The sequence below is a fragment of the Myotis davidii genome, unplaced genomic scaffold (genome assembly GCF_000327345.1).
Source record: "Myotis davidii unplaced genomic scaffold, ASM32734v1 scaffold299, whole genome shotgun sequence".
NCBI classification, from domain to species: Eukaryota; Metazoa; Chordata; class Mammalia; order Chiroptera; family Vespertilionidae; genus Myotis; species Myotis davidii.
Genome location: NW_006293088.1, coordinates 2,835,336 through 2,855,391, shown reverse-complemented (window position 1 = coordinate 2,855,391; position 20,056 = coordinate 2,835,336). Strand labels below are relative to the sequence as shown.

General features: G+C 38.2%; 1 protein-coding gene across 1 annotated transcript in view; it reads left to right on the top strand.

Annotated features, from left to right (window-relative positions):
* The window catches only part of SPEN (spen family transcriptional repressor), a 63,518-nt gene that overhangs the window by 1,539 nt on the left and 41,923 nt on the right, over nucleotides 1-20,056 (top strand). The window contains 1 exon segment of the mRNA XM_006766687.2: nucleotides 1,884-2,360. Coding sequence (XP_006766750.2) covers nucleotides 1,884-2,360 — 477 coding nt within the window.

Genomic DNA, 20,056 nt, shown 5'->3' with positions numbered 1-20,056 from the left:
TTCACAATTCTCTCCCTAGATTTAATTGGGATTATAGGTCGTGTTTCCACACTTGGAAAAGGTTGGTATGTCCTGACCTGTGTATATTAGCCCCTCTCCTAACCCAAGTCAAACTCTCTCTTTTCCCCCCACTAACTCTAGAAGTATTTAGTACTAATAGATGAATTAAAGAATAGCTATTAGATTTCAGCTCTGCTAGCTCTTGTGCCTGCCTTCTGTATCTTCCTAATGGATAAGAACTTTGCATAGTTATAAACTATCAGCTGTAGCAGTAATTCTCCTAGAACTATTGCTTATTATATAATTAATAACAGCTCTCACTGATTAATATTTGATAGGATACTAATAGAATTATTTATTAAACTTTCTCTTAAGTCTGAAAAGAAACTCTCTTGTTTGTTAGACATTGAAATACTATTCAAGTTCCAGAAATGTAGTGAATTAAAAAGGAAACAATCATTTAAGTAGGAAAGATATTATTATTGAATTTTTTGTCATGCCAGTTGCTTTTCATATGGCTGCAAAAAACAAATGCAGCATAGGAAGGTATATTTGTTACTAAGTGAAATGGTGGATGAGATGAAGATTAGTGGAGAAATTTGGAATCTAGGCATGTAGTGGGGACATAGTATTGTAAGATTTTTGCCAGATATTCTTCATTTGAGAGATCCTAATTCTTCTACATTTTTCATGATTCCTAATCTCTTTTGATAGAAGGCAGTTCCAAATATAACATTGAGAAGAAACTCAGTCTTAAGTTGAAATTCAAGTGAAATGGTCTTTTTAGAGACTCAGGAAATGAGTTCTGGTTTCCTACCAAAGTAGAGAATATAAGATTTCTTATAGAATTAGACCTAGTTTTAAGTACTAACAATTGCATGTGTGTAATTGTACATGCAACAATTTTTGCACTCTTAGGTTGACAGATATGTCCTACAGAAAAATTTTTTTTAAGTTAAACCATTGCTATAAGTAACCTTAGAGACTCTTAAAATTCCAAAAGTTGCCTAATTTCATCATAGGCAAATTGAGTATTGCTAAAATCTAAGTGAACGTATTTCCTGTAACCATTAAGTACTTATATTAACAAATTGAATCGTGGAATAGACGTTTTAAAAATTATGTGGAATTTGATAGCACAAAGAGGTAAAATAACCTTTATTCTTTAATTAATTAAATTTACCATAGAATAGTATGTGGCAATCCAGTATTTTAATATCCTAAGTATTTCTTTTTAAGATTCCACTTTTATTATTAAATGTGATTGGGCACAGCAGTTTGCATAATCTTGTAATTTTTATAATTACCTAAGAAGTCGAAAGTTAATGAGAAAAAATTATAGTTGAAGTTTTTTCTGGACTTCTTTGAGAATGCCCTCCTACAGCTGGGACATACATCACAATAGGGCTTTCATGACTGTGTTAAAAATGTGTCATGGAAATTTTGCCTAAAAAACATTTACATAGTAAATAAAAGTTTGGTATATATTTTAATGAGATGAAAGTATAGAAAACTTTCATATTAAAATGACAGTTTCTTCTTGTTCCATTAAAATTAAAATGAAAAGGAGATAGCATATGTCTATTTCTGTATATAAACCAGAAAATCCCTAATAAAAAGAGTAACTGACTTGCAGAACACTAGTCATGAAAGCCCAATCAATATACAATTAAAACAATGATTACTCAGCTGTCCAAATAAGTTTTGGAGTCAAGTAAAATGTTAAGCTTGTTAGTATTTGTTTAATAAGTAGGTTAATGCTGTTTAGAAAATGATCAGTTGTAAAGACAGACAATGCTGAAGTGAATGTTTGCATGACTTATTTTTAGTTTTGCTTGTCCCTTTCTGATTGATTAAATATTTTTCCCCCTCCTAAAATGCAGGGCTTCAGATAACAGGGAGCGTGCTTATGAACATAGTGCCTATGGACACCATGAACGGGGGACGGGAGGATTTGATCGGACAAGACATTACGATCAGGATTACTATAGAGATCCTCGTGAACGGACTTTACAACATGGGCTCTATTATTCTTCTCGGAGTCGAAGTCCAAACCGTTTTGATGCTCATGACCCCCGATACGAACCTAGGGCTCGGGAGCAGTTTACGCTGCCCAGTGTGGTACACAGGGATATCTACAGGGATGATATTACCCGGGAGGTACGAGGCAGAAGGCCTGAGCGGAATTACCAGCACAGCAGGAGTCGGTCACCGCATTCATCCCAATCTAGAAATCAGTCTCCTCAGAGGCTGGCTAGCCAAGCATCCAGACTCACAAGGTCCCCTAGCGGCAGCGGCTCTAGGAGTAGATCCTCCAGTAGTGATTCAATCAGCAGCAGCAGTAGTACCAGCAGTGACAGGTAGGTTAATAGCCTTTTGTTATAACAGACGAGCTGTTGAGTAAATTGTCATAAATTCTCGATGATCAATGGTAATGATTTTTAGAATAATAATTAATATTTTTAAAAGAGAGTAATCTTGAATCATGTATATAATGAGTGAAGAAACTGATGCACCCGAAGCTAAGTGATGATTTGCAAATACCGTTTCCTCCTCCAGATGCTCAATATTAAAACTGCCAAAAAAGAAGAAAAATGGCAAGTTTAGCTGTGTGAAGCAGATCTGGTGCCACTGAAAATTATTTCTTTTAAGTTTTTAATTTCCTAGGTATATAATATTAACCTACTTCTGTTATTCTGGTTCAAAATTAGTAAAAAACTATGTTGTTAAAGGTGTATTGGTGAAGTATTATGGTTGACATTTATCATCACCAGAAAAATCAATTTTAGAATACATTTTAACTAATTTTAACATAGGGAGGTAGCCAATTTGTAAATGCAAGTAGAAAAGCTTTCTTTAAATGCAAGTTGTAACTTGGCTGTTCACTAAGGCCGAGTAAGCTGACTTCATTAGTTGGAAGTTTTTTTTTCAAAGGCATTTTATTTTAAAGATGAAAATAATATAGGTAGTCTTAACAGGAAATAGCTTAGAAGTTAGGTATTCGGGTTTTAAAAACACAGGTCTGGGTAGACAGTATAGTTTGCTACTTTCATAATCTTGGACAAGTTATTTAAGCTGTCTAGGCCTTAGCTTTCTCATCTTTTAAAAGACCATGCTTGCCGAACCGGTTTGGCTCAGTGGATAGAGTGTCAGCCTGCGGACTCAAGGGTCCCGGGTTCAATTCCGGTCAGGGGCATGTACCCTGGTTGCGGGCACATCCCCAGTGGGGGGCGTGCAGGAGGCAGCTGATCGATCTCTCTCATCAATGTTTCTAACTCTCTATCCCTCCCACTTCTTCTCTGTAAAAAATCAATAAAATATATTTTTTTAAAAAAAGGAGTCTTTTAAAAAAACAAAACAAAACAAAACCAAAAAACAAACCATGCTTTATAAAGTTACTGTGAAGATGAAAATGAAAAAAGAAAGTATGTAAAATGCTTAGCTTGATACCCATACGTGTTAGACACTGTCTTTAATAATTGCTAGCTATTATTATTATTACTACTTCAAATGTTGAAAGTCTTTGAGCATTTCCCATTACTAGTTATTGTTATTTAACCTGTTAATCCTAGATATTCTAGTTTTAAATTTAGATGGTGTGTATTTTATATTGATTTTAAAAATTGTATTTATCTTTATTGTTGATGGTATTACAGATGTCCTCCATTGCCCCCCTCCACTGGGTTCCCACCCCACCCCAGGCCTGCACACTACTATCTGCGTCCATGGATTATGCATATAAATTCTTTCGTTATTTTCTGCCCACCTCCCTCCCCTCTTCCCTTTGTGAACCCCCAGTCTGTGCCATGCTTTGATGGTGTGCATTTTAAATTTATAGGATACAGATTATTTGACCCAATTAAATGCTCAGATTAATTATTTTTCTTTTAGTATTGCTTGCTTAGAATTAATTTAAGAAAAGTAAATGCCCAGCCAGCCGGTATGGATCAGTGGTTGAATGTTAACCTATGAACCTGGTGGTCATGGTTCGATTCCTGGTTAGGGCAGGGCTCGATCTCTAGTTGGGTGGGGGTGGAGGGGTACTGGGGGCAGCCGATCCATGATTCTCATCATTGATGTTTCTATCTCTCCCTTTTCCTTGTATCTCTGGAAAAAAAGAAGGTAAATGATCATGTAATTGATGAATGCCTCCTTTTAGGCGTCCTAAATGTTCTAATTCAAAATAATAAATGAAAACATTTTATACATTTATCTATAGCTAATTAAAGCATTTTTGAAGATACAGCATATTACAATGAAGCATGCTCTTAGTTTATGAAATCAGGAGAGTTAGGTTCTGGCTCTAGCTTGTAGCTCTGTGACATGAAGAATCCTCAACGTCTTTTCGATTTCATTTGGTGTATTATTAAGATAAATGATTGACAAGCTTCTTTTGAGCTCTATAAACTGATTATAAAATCTTACTATGCCTAATTTTCTCCTACCTAGAACTGTCTAAGATACTTAAGTTTTAGTTATTTTTCCCAAACCTATCTCATTAAAGGGATGCCACTGCATTCCATTGGGTGAAATTTATTGAAAAGCCCACATATTATGGAGGTATTGAAGTAAGAGGAGAAACATTATACACAAGGCATTGTACTTGGGTGGGGAAGTTACAGTGTTTTGGGATTTGGCCCTTAGCATTGTAGGCTCAAAAGTTTGAACCCACAGGTGATATGATGAATTTGACATGTCCTGTTTACATAATCAAAAGAATAGTTATATACCTCTTAATATTTATAGTCAGAAAGATAACTGCCACAAAGGCAAAGGCAGGATGAACTTAGAAAATCTACATGGGGACTAAAGAACTAAATTAAAATAAAGGATATTTCCTCTTCTGTCAGTTGCCTGAATCATACTTAGGTCTGGAAATTTTTCTGACTTAGGGCTATGAAAGATGTGTAGGATTTTAGCAAAAAGAAAAAGGAGTTTTAGGCTAGACATTGGAACATTGTGGGTGGAAGGAGCCACTTGAAGAGATACAAGTGGGTGGAAGAATGTTTTGAGAATAGCAGATAATTTAGAATGACTTAACTACACTAATGATTTTGGGTTTTATTCTTTATGCAGAGATGAACTGTTGAGGGATTTTGAGAAGGGAGATGGCTAGTTGAGATCTGTGCTTTAGAAAAAGGTATCTGGCCCAATTGGCGTGACTCAGTGGTTGAGCGTCGACTTATGAATCAGGAGGTCACAATTTGATTCCCTGTCAGGGCACATGTTGGGTTGTGGGCTCGATCCCGACGAAGTCCATCAATGATTCTCTCTCATCATTGGTGTTTCTGTCTTTCCCTCTCATGTCCTCTCTGAAATCAATGAAAAATATATTTTAAAAAATCAGAAAAAAAAGGGCATAGAATAGAAAAACAGAGATTCTGATTAAGAGGCTATTTTAGTTCTTGGAGAAGGAAGACTTGGACTGTGAGAGGGTCTAACTAGGGATAAGTGGGAGAAACATTGTATTAAGAATCTGATGATGTTGATTTATGAAAACCAGAATGAACTTTAATGATGGGCGTTTCAATACTACCCTGTAACAACAGGACCAGGTCTTGGCACACTGCAGAGCTAGTATATTGTCTTTTTCAGAGTACATGTTCAACAAATAGTTGAAATACTGAGATACAATTCTTAGCTAATACAAGGGATAAAGTAGAATTGATATAAATAGCTAAAAGATTTGGTCATGATATTGTGATTAAAACAAGTGCAGAGAAATATTCTTTGGCATTCAGAGCATATCCGTTATCCCTGGGGTCAGCCTCCCTTTTATCAAGATGTCCTCTTTTCCTCTATAATTATATTGACTTCAAAGTATATTTTGAGATGTCACGTAGATTCAGAATGTTTAATATCCTGTTGGAAGTAATAAGTTCCTTTTGTAATCTGTAAAACCTTGTGATTGTGAAGCTGTGACATTCTCTAAGTCCTTTAAAACTGTTTAAAATTGTCTTGGCTGGTGCATTCAGTAGTTAGAGCATTGATCCCCACACTGAAGGTTCATGGTTCGATTCCCAATCAAGGGCACATACTTGGGTTTCGGGTTCATTCCCTGTCCCCGGATTGGGACTCGTGCGGGAGGCAGCCAGTCTATGTGTCTCTCTCACTTCGATGTTTCTCTCTCTTGCTCTCTCTCTCTTCTCCCCTCTCTCCCCCTTCCTCCCTTTCACTCTTTCAGAAAAGCAATGGAAAAAGTAATCTTGAGGTGAGGATTAACAAAGAAAAAAAGTTTCAAACTAACATTTTATAGTAGACAAAATATAGTTTGGTTTTATCTATAGAAACAAGTTTCTATTCTGTCTGCAAGACTGACTAGGAAATTAATCACCCTCTAACCCCCTTAATTGTTACAACTTTGGTGAATAGAATCCTAGCAGTGCATTTTTTTCTTTTTTCTAATATGTTTTTAGTGATTTCAGAGAGAGGAAGGTAGAGGGATAGAGAGATAGAAACATCAACGATGAGAGAGAATCCTTGATCAGCTGCTACCACCCCCTCCCCCTTGCGTGTCCCCCACAGGAGATTGAGCCCACAACCTGGTCATGTGCCCTGACTGGGAATCAAACTCCAGGTTCATTGCTCGAATACTGGCCTGGCCTCGGGATGCATTTCAAATGAGTAAACATGAGATTAATGGCAGTCTAGTTTCGAAGTCCTTATACACCTACTATCTTTGCAAAACTGTTCACGGTATTTGGTGAGAACTGGTGCTTCATGAACTTTCTTGTGTACAGTCCTGTGTTGCTATATGTTTCTTTCTCTGTCATGGTTATTTAGGGAGTCACTTTCCTTTCAGCAGAAAAATTTAAACACATAAATTTCACAAAAACATTTATTTGAAAAGCCCTTGATTGAAGTTTAAATGTACTTTATTTCTGTAGTTTTCTATCATTGGACCCCCTGCTCCCCCATTATGTTGTAAGACTTTTCTTTAATAAGCCAAAAAAATTGGATGGAGGTTGTAGAGGGCATAGAGGGGATAAAAGGTGATAGAAATTTATAAACTTTCCTAATATCTCAAAGTAAAATTTTTTAAAAAATATGTTTTTATTGATTTCAGAAAGGAGAGAGGGAGAGAGAAACTTCAGAGTTGAGAGAGAATCATTGATTGGCTGCCTCCTGCACGCCCCCTACTGGGGATTGAGCCCGCAACCCAGGCAGGTGCCCTTGATCGGAATTGAACCTTGGGCCCCTTCAGTCCGCAGGCCAACGCTGTATCCACTGAGCCAAACCAGCTAGGGCTCAAAGTAAAATTTTTTAATGAGTTGAGAGAGAGGTGTGGGGAGGGGCATGGACTTATTATTCCACCAATCCATGCACTCTCTGGTTTCTTGTATATGTCCTGACTGGGGATTGAATCAGCAACCATGGTGTATCAGGACAATGCTATAACCAACTGCTACCCAGTCAGGGCTCAAAGTACTTTAGACTGAGCTTTGTTTCCTAGTTGTTTACTTTGGTCGCAGCCAAAGATGATTGGCTGTCTTAGAGTCTGAACTTGGATGGGGGGAAAATTATATCTTTTCCCTAACCTATAACTGAAATTAAGCATTGCCTCCCATTGTGAAAGTGGGCAACACAAAACAGCAGTATTAACAGTGTGAGTTACTTTGTTACCAGAAACCACAGGTAATTTATTGTTGCAGATATCTCAAAATTGGGATTATATTAATCTTTACTGGGATATTGTTATTAAACTCAGTGGTAGGTGTTTTTATTTAATGTTAATAAAGACATTATATCACACAATTTAAATATTTTAATGTGTCAATATAATTGGTTTCCTTTTATTCCTATTTATTTTACTTTATGCTTTTAGAAACATTATTCTGAAAAGTGGTCCAGAAACTTTGCCAGATTGTTGAAAAGGATTTTTGGCACCTGAGTAGCTGCAGTTAGCCCTTGATTCTACACCCTATGAAGGTTTCACCTAATGATGGGGGAGAGGGGTTTGAATAAAAAGGAAAGAGTTGAGATTTGGATGAACCCAACCTTTTCTTGCTCCATCTCCTTCCTCTCAATAGATTACTTCCCTAAATCTCTTTCTAGGTAAAAGTTCACTTTTGAGTTTACATTTAGCCAGCCATTTAACAAATACCACTGTTTTTGTGCACCAAATTTATGGAATAAGATAACAGGCTGTGCCCTGGCTGATGTTGCCTAGTGGTTAGAACAGTGTCCTGGGCATGGAAAAGTCTTGAGTTCAATTCCTGGTCAAGGGCATGCACCTGGGTTGCAGGTCAATCCCCAGCCTGGATTGGGGTGGGTGTGGGAGGCAACCAATTGATGTCTCTCTCTCACACCGATGTGTCTCCCTCCTTCCTTCCCTTCCTCCCACCCTCACTCTCTCCCTCCCTCTCTTAAAAAACAAAAACAGTGGCCTGGCTGGTGTGGTTCAGTAGTTAAGCATCGGCCCATGAACCAGAAGGTCATGGTTCGATTCTCAGTCAGGGCACATGTCTGGGTTGTGGGCTTGATTCCCAGTGGTGGATGTGCAGGAGGCAGCCGATCAGTGATTCTCATCATTGATGTTTCTATCTCTCCCTCTCCCTTCCTCTCTAAAATCAATAAAAAATTTTTTTAAAAAAATTGGAATAAGATTATTTAAATAATGTATTTGAGGAAGTTTTCTTTGTATAGTTGTTACATTATTAGAATTTTTTTTGAATTGTCATAAGTTGGAAGATATACAAGGAAGAAAATGGAATCAGTATGGGAGAGACACAAAGTCAATTCTGAAACTGGAATATGAAGTAGACTTTGTGGTGTTTGTTTACAGGAACAATGAAACATATAGAACTTTGAGCAATTAGACTTTTCAACTCTGATGCTATATTAAGATATGTCATGCTTTATGCTCCTTCCCTTGTCCAATGTTAGTTTTGCATTAGAATAATTCATTTTTTATTGATAGGGAAATGAAAAAATATTTCTTATTGTTGGTATTATTATTTTATATGTATATGTGTACATATATAATTGATTTCAGAGAGGAAGTGAGAGGGAGAGAGAGAGAAACATCAATGATGAGAAAGAATCATTGATCAGCTGCCTCCTGCTAAAGTATTAGCACGAGAGTTCCTAATCTAATAAGCATTTTTTATTCTTTTATTTATTTATTTTAAATAAGCATTTAAAAAAATAAAGACTAATTCTCCTAATCATTTTGTGAACAATCTAGATGGTATAGATTATAGTTTCTTAGAGGGGGAATTTTATTAAAATGTTCTTTGTGATTTGATGAGGAACTTTTACAATTTGTTTCTTTTGGTTATGAGAGAGAATTCCCTTTAGGTTCATGTAGGAAAATTGCTGTCATCTTGTAGCCTTGTGAAAGAATATGATGAGGCTGAAAAGGTGAGAAGGAAAGCGCTGGGAATGGTGCTATTGCGTGTATCAAAGTGATATTGACAGTATACCTTTTTCTCTCTTATTTTATTTTTCTCTTATTTTATAAGTATGCTCATTTAGAACATTGATTAAAGAAAGAATGCTCATTTTATATTTATTTATTTAAAAAATATTTTTATTGATTTCCGAGAGGAGGGGAAAGGGAGCGAGAGATTGAAACATTGGGAGAGAGAGAATCATTGATTGGCTGCCTCCTGCACGCCCCGGACTGGGGATTGAGCCCAGAACCCTATCATGTGCCCTTGACCAGAATCGAACCTGGGACCCTTCAATCTGCAAGCTGATGCTCTATCCACTGAGCCAAACAGGCTAGGGCAGAATGCTCATTTTAACTGGCTATTCAGTTTCCTATGACAGTGTCAGATATGGCAGTAGTTTAAATACATATGTGAAGTAAAAGTTTCTTAAAATGTTAAAGTAATTAATAAAGGGTTTTGATTATTATTAACAATGTTTAATCATGAAAACATCTGAATTTTTATCACCTACAGTGATCTTATCTATAGTAATGAATAGGCAGATAATTTCTGCATTCAGTTGGAGATAAAAATTTTGTTGCACTATGCTTTTTTTTTTTTAATTTTTTTTTTTTTAAATATATTCCATTGATCTTTTACAGAGAGGAAGGGAGAGAGATAGAGAGTTAGAAACATCGATGAGAGAGAAACACCGACCAGCTGCCTCCTGCACATCCCCCACGTCCCACACTGGGGAAGTGCCCGCAACCCAGGTACATGCCCCTGACCAGAACCGAACCTGGGACCCTTCAGTCCGCAAGCCGACGCTCCATCCACTGAGCCAAACCGGTTTCGGCGCACTATGCTTCTTTATTCTCAGGTATATTTTGTGGGGACAAAATGGTTTGTATTCTTTTTTTATTTTTTAATCAGAAGAAAGTCTGATAAAATAATGCCTTTAGTATCAGGACAAAAATTTATAAGTGATATTAAACCATATTTAGGGAATTGGTGATTAGAAACCATTGTTTTCTTTTTCCTCCCTCCTGGCTGTTCTGTTTGTAGCTGTATAGGATTGAAATGAGAGTCTAAATTAATTATATTGGTTTTATTACATAATTCCAACCTTTGTCTTCTTTGCTACTCTGTTTATACCTGTCATTTGATTTGGAGGGATAACAAGAAGTTTTGGGAACATTCAGGACTTTCAAGGAGGAACAGTAAAGGTTTATCTAAGCCTTAAAGAATCCAAAGTTAAGGACAATAAATATTCTTAGGGATTTTTTTTAATCTTCTGCCCCTTATTTTCATTTAAAAGGGAAATATATGTACTCTTTATTTATTTTTAAAATGTATTTCCATTGATTTCAGAGAGGAAGTGAGAGAGAGGGAGAGATAGAAGTATCAATGGTGAGAGAGAATCATTGATTGGCTGCCTCCTGCACGGCCCCCCCTGAGGATCGAGCCCACAACCTGCGCATGTGCCCTTGTCTGGAATCAAACCCAGGACCCTTCAGTGGCCAACGCTCTATCTACTGAGCCAAACCGGTTAGAGCCGTACTCTTATTTTTAACCTAAGTAAAACACCATTTGTTGGTTTAAATAGCTAATTTATTATTTTCATTAAAATTTTGTCCTGTCTCATTTTTACCTTTTTAGATAGTTGAAATTATGCTGAAAATCATTATTATGAATAAAATGTATTAATTGTCCTGGACCTTTCTGGCTAATACTTGAAATTAAAAAAAAATTTTTTTTTATTAGCCCTGCCTGGTTTGGCTCAGTGGATAGAGTGTTGGCCTGCAGACTGAAGAAGGGTCCCGGGTTCGATTCCAGTCAAGGGCACATGCCCGGGTTGTGGGCTTGATCCCCAGTGGGGGCCATGCAGGAGGCAGCCAATCAATGATTCTCTCTCATCATTGATGTTTCTGTCTCTCTCCCTCTCCCTTCCTCTCTAAAATCAATAAAAAATATGTTTAAAAAATATTTTTATTATTTCAGATAGGAAGGGAGAGAGAAACACCAATGATGAGAGAGAATCACTGATTGGCTATCTCCTGTACACCCCACACTGGGGATCAAGCCTGCAACCCAGGCCTGTGCCCTGACCCAGATTTAAACTCTGACCTCCTGGTTCATAGGCTGATGCTCAACCACTGAGCCAGGCAGGCTGAAATTTGCAGCTTTTATTTGTAATGGAATTCAGTGAAAGCCAAGTAGTGATTTTATTGATTGAGTATTCTCTCTCCTTGAAATATTGCTACCTAAGTTTTTTAAAAAGTTACCTACTTGGAGGAAGAAGGGTTGGTGGAAAAAAGAGAAAAACAGGCATATTAGTGTGTCTGCAATCCTGAGAAAATGGTTAAATTTAAAATGCACATTAAGTTTACCTCCCTTTGAGTAGCTGCCTTATTAAATACCTATTACTGTCCCCCAAATAAGCATTTGCTCATTCTCTCCTTGATGCAGATTAGTGCTGTTTAGAAGAATGGAATAACTATTTGACAGTGTGTGCTTTGGAGAAAAGTACACCAAATATAAAAAATATGTATTTAAACAATTTATTAATATTTTTTCCATCCCCATCAGTAGCAGGCAAATTGCAGAGGTCACTTGCAGAACCTACATCTTTGAAACACATTCCTTTCTAGGCTGCTGTATAGTTTGTTATTGGGCAATAAGCTACTAGCATACTCAACCTATAGACAAGCCTTTTTGTTCTAAATATGGAAAATGGAAGTGTTTGTTTCTTTAAAAACATTTTTTTATCATTGATTTCATAGAGTAAGGGGGAGAGAGAGAGAAACATCAATGATAAGAGATAATCATTGATTGGCTGCCTCTTGTGCATCCCCTACTGGGGATTGAGCCTGCAACCTGGGCATATGCCCTGACTGGGAATCGAAATGTAACCTCCTGGTTCATAGGGTGATACTCAACCACTTAGCCACATGGGCCTGGCTGAAGTGTTTGCTTCTAATTGCTTTGGTGGACTACACTTATATTATTGAGATCTATAAATAGATCAATTTCATTTATGGTTTTCATTTTTGTCAAGTATAGGTGTAGGTGTTGTCAATATTAGGGTTATATGGAATAGGCAGTCATTTTTGGAAACAAGTGTTGGAGTCACCCATATTTACTCTTAAATTAGGAAGCCAGCTTTCATTTAAGATTCTCTACTGCTAGGGAGATGAAGAAAAAGGTAGACTTAGCTCTGAAAGCAAATGAGGAGAGTTTGTTGTGTGCTGCCTGGGCAGCCAGGGTGTCTAAATATTGTGGGGAAAGCTAGGAACTGCTTGTTTGTGACTCAACCAACCTAAACTGGAATCATCCAGTTTAAGTTGGCTGCTTGCCACGTTCCAGAGGCTTTCTTATTCTGCCAGAGTTCTGTCCTGGCTTCTGTGCTGTGACTGGACAGCCTGCAGGGAGGAGCAGCTGGAATTAGCTGCCAGTTAATCCAGGTTTGTTCCTAGGGAGGAGGCATTTCAGACACAGTAAGGAGCTGAAGACTAGAACGCTGGTGTGAATTCTCATTCTTCTCTTCTTTTTTTTTTTTAAATAAAAAAAAAAATCCTTACCTGAGCATATTTTTTCATTGCTTTTAGATAGAGTAGGAAGGAGGGGGGGAGGGGAGAAACATTGATGTGGGAGAGAGAGACATCGATTGGTTGGTTCCCCCATGTGCCTGGACCAGCTGGGGATCAAATCTGAAATCTAGGTACATGCCCCTGACCAGGAATGGAACCTGAGACCCTTTGGTGTGCGGGCCGACGCTCTAACAAATGAGCAACACTGGCCAGGGCAAATTCTCATTATTTTCAATACGTCTTTCCTTATTACTCACTTGCTTTAACTATAACTTTTAATCTTCTGCCTTTTAGTACCTAAGGGTTGAAGACCAGCTTTTGCCATACCACTGTTTGGGTACATCACGACAAGATCTGCATTCGGTGATAAAGAATTGGACCAGAATGTTATTTTATTAGTTAATTACCAAAGTTCCCCAAAACTTTGCTTTTAGTTAAGTCAGTCTAAAGTAAAGAATTCTCTCTCTCATACCCCTTTTCTTTCTTTATACACGGGTTTTGCTGGGTTTATTTGATTTGATTGACAAGTAGAAGAAATAAAAATAGAGTAAACTTGTGACCTGGTATCTTATGAATTTTAATTAATCTTTTTTTTCTAAATAAAAAAATTGGACTGATTTTATTTTACTTTTTAAAATATATTTTTATTAATTTCAGAGAGGAAGGGAGAGGAGAGAGAGATTGAAACATCAATGATGACAGAGAATCATTGATCGGCTGCCTCCTGCACATCCCCTACTAGGGATCGAGCCCGCAACTGGAGCATGTGCCCTTGACCGGAATCGAACTCGGGACCCTTCAGTCCACAGGCCGACGCTCCATTCACTGAGCCAAACTGGCTAGGGTAATTTTGACTGTTTTCAGAGAGAGGAAGGGAGAGAGGAGAGAGAGAATCATCAATGAGAGAGATAAATGTAGATCCGTTATCTCCCATACACAGCCAGATTGGGATCGAACCCGAACGAAACCTGGCTATGTGACCTGCCCGGGAAGCGAATCAGCCACTTTTTGGTGTATGAGATGATGCTCCAACTAACTGAGCCACACTGGCCAGGGCTAATTTAATCTTGATGTAATTTTCCCAAACACTGCTTAAAAATTAACAAAAAGTAATTCAGATTAAAGCCTCAAGTAACAATTTTAAAAAAATATTTTTATTGATTTCAGAGAGAGAAAGAGAGAGGGAGAGATAGAAACATCAGTGATAGAGAATCATTGATCAGCTGCCTCCTGCACGCTCCACACTGGGGATGGAGCCCACAACCCGTGCATGTGCCCTGATTGGGAATCGAACTGTGACCTCCTGCTTCATAGGTCAATGCTCAACCATTGAGCCATGCCAGCTGGGCTTAAATAATAATTTTTAAAATTAAAAATACTATGCCAAAGAAAGCCCCAGCCAGTTTGGGTCAGTGGACAGAGCATTGGCCTGTGGACTGAAGGATCCGGGTTTGATTCTGGTCAAGGGCATGTGCCTCAGTTGCAGGCTCCTCGTCAGCCTGGGCCCTGGTCAGGGCTCATTCAGGAAGCAACCAATAGATGTGTTTCTCTCACATGGATATTTCTCTCTATCTTTCCGCTCTCAATAAAAACCAATGAAAAAATATCCTCGGGTGAGGATTAAAAAAATAAAAAAAGAAAGCCCTCGCCAGTTTGGCTCAGTGGATAGGTGTTGGCCTGCGGACTGAAGAGCCCCGGGTTCGATTCCAGTCAAGGGCACATATCCCAGTGAGGGGCATGCAGGAAGCAACCAATCAGTGACTCTCTCTAATCATTGGTATTTCTCTCTCTCCCTGTCCTTTCCTCTCTGAAATCAATAAAAATCTATATATATATATAAAAACTTAAGCGACTGGTCGGCCAACTGGCAGTTATGATGTGCACTGACCTCCAGGGGGCAGATGCTCAACGCAGGAGATGCTGAGTGACAGCAGATTTGCAGAGTGCCCTCTTGCACTCTGGGACCCCTCGGGGGATGTTGGACTGCTGTTTTGCCCCTATCCCCGAACCTTGCAGGCCAGGCCGAGGGACCCTACTGGTGCACGAATCCGTGCACTGGGCCTCTAGTATATTAAAAAAATAAAATAAAAAGAAAGAAATATTAAAGCTACAAATAAGAGTATTTATTTTTTGTCTTTCTGGATGCCAGGGTTATATAAAAAATGTGAATTTCCATAGCCTTGCTTATGTTTTAAATTTTTGGTATGAGATTGAAACCTCTGTTACTATTTTTTACTTAGGGTAAAAGTTTACTCAGCAGTTTGGGTGATGATGCTCTTCTCTTTTATTTTTTTGGGTTGTTTTCACTTGGAGGCTTTCTGTGGGCATTCTCAGAAGCCATGGTATCATTTTCCCCTGACCAAGGAATCATCTATGCACAGAAATCAAGGAAAATGTGGTATTTTCACTTTATTTTATTTTTTAAAATATTTTAAAATTGATTTTTAGAGAGGGAGGAGGGGAGAGAGAAACATCAATGATGAGACAGCATCACTCATTGTCTGCCTCCTGCACACCCCCACACTGGGGATCGACAGAGATTTAAAATGTGTCTGGTAACATACAGTGGAATTCTGTTGGAATTAGAATAAATAAGACACACATTTAATAGACACCTGCCTTCTAGACATGATTTTTATAACTAGTATGATTCTTTGAATGTTATTTTCAATTGTAAAGGGAGGGTCCGCCTAGCCTGGTGAATGTTCTGTGTCATATGGTGGTTAAAACTATTTGGACTGTAGCTTTGTGTTTGTTTCCTCTGGAAGAAACTGCAAAGGAATTGTTTAAGCAAAAAGATTTTAGGTTGGAGTTTCTTAGTAATTTGAAGTCTTTCACAAATAAATAAACAAGTTCACTACATAGTAGATGGCTTTAGACTTCCTTGTAGGGAGTTTGTTGTCCTTAAAACCTCTTGGGTCTGGCACTTCCTTAATAGAGAGTTCAGAAGTGGAAAATAGCAAACTTTTTAAAAACTCTGAATAGGAAAACTATGAATTAGCACAGTGGTTCTCAACCTTCCTAATGCCGCGACTCTAATACAGTTCCTCATGTTGTGGTGACCCCCAACCATAAAATTATTTTCGTTGCTACTTAATAACTGTAATTTTGCTACTGTTAAGAATTGTAATGTAAATATCTGATATGCAGGATGTATTTTCATTGTTACAAATTGAACATAATTAAAGCATAGTGATTAATCACAAAAGCAATATGCAGTCATTGTTTTCCGATGGTCTTAGGCGACCCCTGTGAAAGGGTCGTTTGACCCCCAAAGGGGTCGCGACCCAAAGGTTGAGAACTGCTGAATTAGCACTAAAATTAAGTTGGAAAAAGGCAAACCCCAAAGTTCAAATTTATTTGTGGGTTTGGTAAAGGCTATAGCAGTTGTAGGTAATCATTTGGAATAAAATAACACCTTTTCACTTGATCTGTATGCTTTCTTGGTTTAAGCCTTTTTTTAATTTTTTATTTATTTTATTAAATCTTTATTGTTCAGATTATTACAGTTGTTCCTCTTTTTCCCCCCCATAGTTCCCCCCACTTTTTTTAATATATTTTACTGATTTTTTAGAGAGGAAGGGAGAAGGATAGATAGAAACATCAATGATGAGAGAGAATCATTGATCAGCTGCCTCCTGCACAACCCCTACTGGGGATTGAGCCCGCAACCCAGGCATGTGCCCTTGGCCGGAATCGAACCTGGGACCCTTCAGACCACAGGCCGATGCTCTATCCACTGAGCCAAACCGGGTAGGGCTGGTTTAAGCCTTTTAAAAAAATTATTATTTTTTTTTGTTAGTTCTTACCTGAGGATTTTTTTTCATTGATTTTTATTTATTTATTTATTTTTCATTGATTTTTAGAGTAGAAGGAAGGGAGGGCGGGAGAGAGAGAAACATCATTGTGCAAGATATACATCGGTTGGTTGCCTCCGGCACTTGCCTCCATCAGGGGATGGGGCCTGCAACCCAGGTGCATGCTCTTGACCCTTTGGTGTTCTGGCTGATGCTGTAACTACTGAGCCATGCCAGCCAGGGTGGTTTAAGTCTTCGAGACATTTTATTGTTCATACAAGAAATATATATGGTTTTGTATATCCTGTTCAGTTAAAAGAATGAGAAAATCTCATTGTGTTATAATTGACGGTTTAGTTTTTTCCTTAGTTTGTCCCTTGAGTAAGGCATCTCATAGATGTTCTGAAGGCTGTGCTGCTACACAGAGGATTTCTTGTTCCTTAGGCAGAGTTGTTAAGTCTGCTTATTACTTTCAGGGAGCATGTGTGTTTGATGCTTTTTGCTTTGAGTTACTTGAGTAGCAGGTTTTCTGAGTCTTAAAGAGATTGCTAAGACTGATGATTCTGTGGGCCTGGGCTCTTTTGGAATTTATACTAAAAGTATATGTGTTGCTTTGGCAGCACATATACTAAAATTGGAATGATACAGAGAAGACTAGTATACTAGTAGCCTCTGTGCAGGAATGACATGTAAATATGTAAAGCATTCCATATTAAAAAAAACAAAAAATATAAGTACTCTGGGCCAAGGTTCTTTTGGATGCAGAATATGTAGAAAAATAATTTTCACTATAAATTTTGTTCTTAGCAAATCCGTCTGTAGCATGATCTGATCACATATCTGTTCGTCCAAAATGTGAACTTAAATGATAAGTAGCACTTTGTGACTAGGTCTCTGTTAGTTCATCATTGTATCATTCTTAAAGCTAACTAGGGAATTTTAGGGCTCCATAAAGCCCACCAGAAAATAAGCCTCAATATTCTTAGTAATAGATTAGCAAGAGCATAGCCTCTTTCCATTTTTGCTATTGTTATTAGAATAATATGTTTTGAAACCACCAAATTGTGTTTTTAATGCCAAAACTTGTAAGACTTCATTAAAAAAAATTGTGACAAAATATACATAACATAAAAGTTACTATTTTTACTTTTTTTAACTGTACAGTTAGTGACATTAAGTACATTTGCTCTGTTGTCTAACTATTATTACCAGCTATTTCCAGAATTTTTCATCTTCCTAGTGACACTCTGCATTCATTAAACAACTTTGCAGTCTTCTATACCCCTGTCCCTGGTAGCCACCCCTTCTATGTTCTGTCTCTATGAACTTGACTATTCTAGGTACATCATAAATGGATCCTATCTAATAAAGAGGGAATATGCTAATTGACCCTCATGCAGTCGCAAAAGATGGCGGCGCCCACAGCCACAGATGGCCGGCAGGGGAGGGCAGTTGGGGGTGATCAGGCCAGCAGGGGACGGCAGTTGGGGGTGAACATTTTTCGTCTTGCAAAATGGAAACTTTGTACCCATTAAACACTAACTCCCCTCTTTCCCCCAGGCCCTGGCAAACACCATGCTGCTTTCTGTTGTCTATGAATTTGACTACTACCATTCCTCCTGTGAATAGAATCATAGTATTTCTTTTGTGTCTGGCTTATTTCATTTAGCATAATCTTTTAAAGATTTATCCATGCTATAGCAAATGTCAGAATTATTTTCTTTTTTTTTTAAATCCTCACCTGAGGATATGTTTTTTATTGATTTTAGAGAGAGGGAGGGAGGGTGGGAGGTGGGGAGAGAGAGGAGAGAGAGAGAGAAAAAGAGAAACATTGATGTGAGAGAGAAACATCCATCAGTTGCTTCCTGTATGCACCCCGACTGGGGATCAAGTCCATAACTTGGGTGTCTGCCCTGATTGGAATCGAACCTGACACCTTTTGGTATATGGGATGATGCTCCAACCAACTGAGCCACATTGGCCAGGCAGAATTTTTTTTTCTGTTTAAGACTGAATAATACTACTTAAGGTTTTGGGGGGTGGCTTTAATTATCCAGCCAGTCATCCTGTGGATTAACTATTTCCATATTCCTTTTTTTAAACCCCACCCAAAGACTTTGTAATAAGCTTAAAAACATAAACTGCACTGTAATTACATCCCAGTTACTTGTACTTTATCTTTTGTGAGCAAGTTAACTTCATGTAGCATATTTAAGCTTAATTTTATTTTTATTCTTTATTTTTTAAAATATGTTTTTATTGATTTCAGAGAGAAAGGGAGAGGGTGAGAGAGAAAGAAACATTAATGGTGAGAGAATCATTGATCGGCTGCCTCCTGCACACCCACACTGGGGATCGAGCTGGCATGTGCTCTGATTGGAAATCAAATTGTGATCTCATGGTTCATAGGTTGATGCTCAGCCACTGAGCCACACACACTGGGCTTTAAGCTCAATTTTAATGGTTATTCTCTGTCCAAATAAGATACCTTTTAAAAGTAATCTTGCCCTAGCCAGTTTGGCTCACTGGATAGAGTGTTGGCCTGTGGACCGAAGGGTCCTGGGTTTGATTCTGTTCAAGGGTGCATACCTTGGTTGTAGGGTCCACCCTGGCCGGGGCCCTGGACAGGGTGCGTGCAGGAGGCAACTAGTCCATGTGTTTCTCTCACATCGATATTTCTCTGTCTTTTCCTCTCTCTAAAAATTGATGGGAAAATATCCTTGGTTGAGGAAATAAACAAATAAATAAAATAAATAGTAGTCTTTAGCCCTGGCTGGTGTGGCTCAGCGGGTTGAGCATCTTCCCATGCACAAAAGGTCACCAGTTCCATTCCCAGTCAGGGCACATGCCTGGGTTGTGGGCTCTATCCCCAGTAGGGGGCATGCAGGAGGCAACCGATCTATCAATGTTTCTCTCTCTGTGTTCCTTTCTCTCTCTAAAATCAATAAAAACATATTTAAAAAAAATAATGTTTAACCCGGCCAGCATGGCCCAGTGGTTGAGCATGGATCTATGAACCAGGAGGGTGAGGTTCAGTTCTTGGTCATGGCACATGCCTGGGTTGTGGGCTTGATCCCCAGTAGGGGGTGTACAGGAGGCAGACGATCAGTGACTCTCTCTCATCATTGATGTTTCTATTTCCCTCTCCCTTCCATATATATATATATTTTTTTAAAGAAAAAAGTAGTCTTTTTTTAAAATTAAATCTTCATTGTTCAGATTATTACATTTGTTCCTCTTTTTCCCCCCCATAACCCCTCTCCTCCCAGTTCCCTCCTTTTCCTTAATTGTCTGG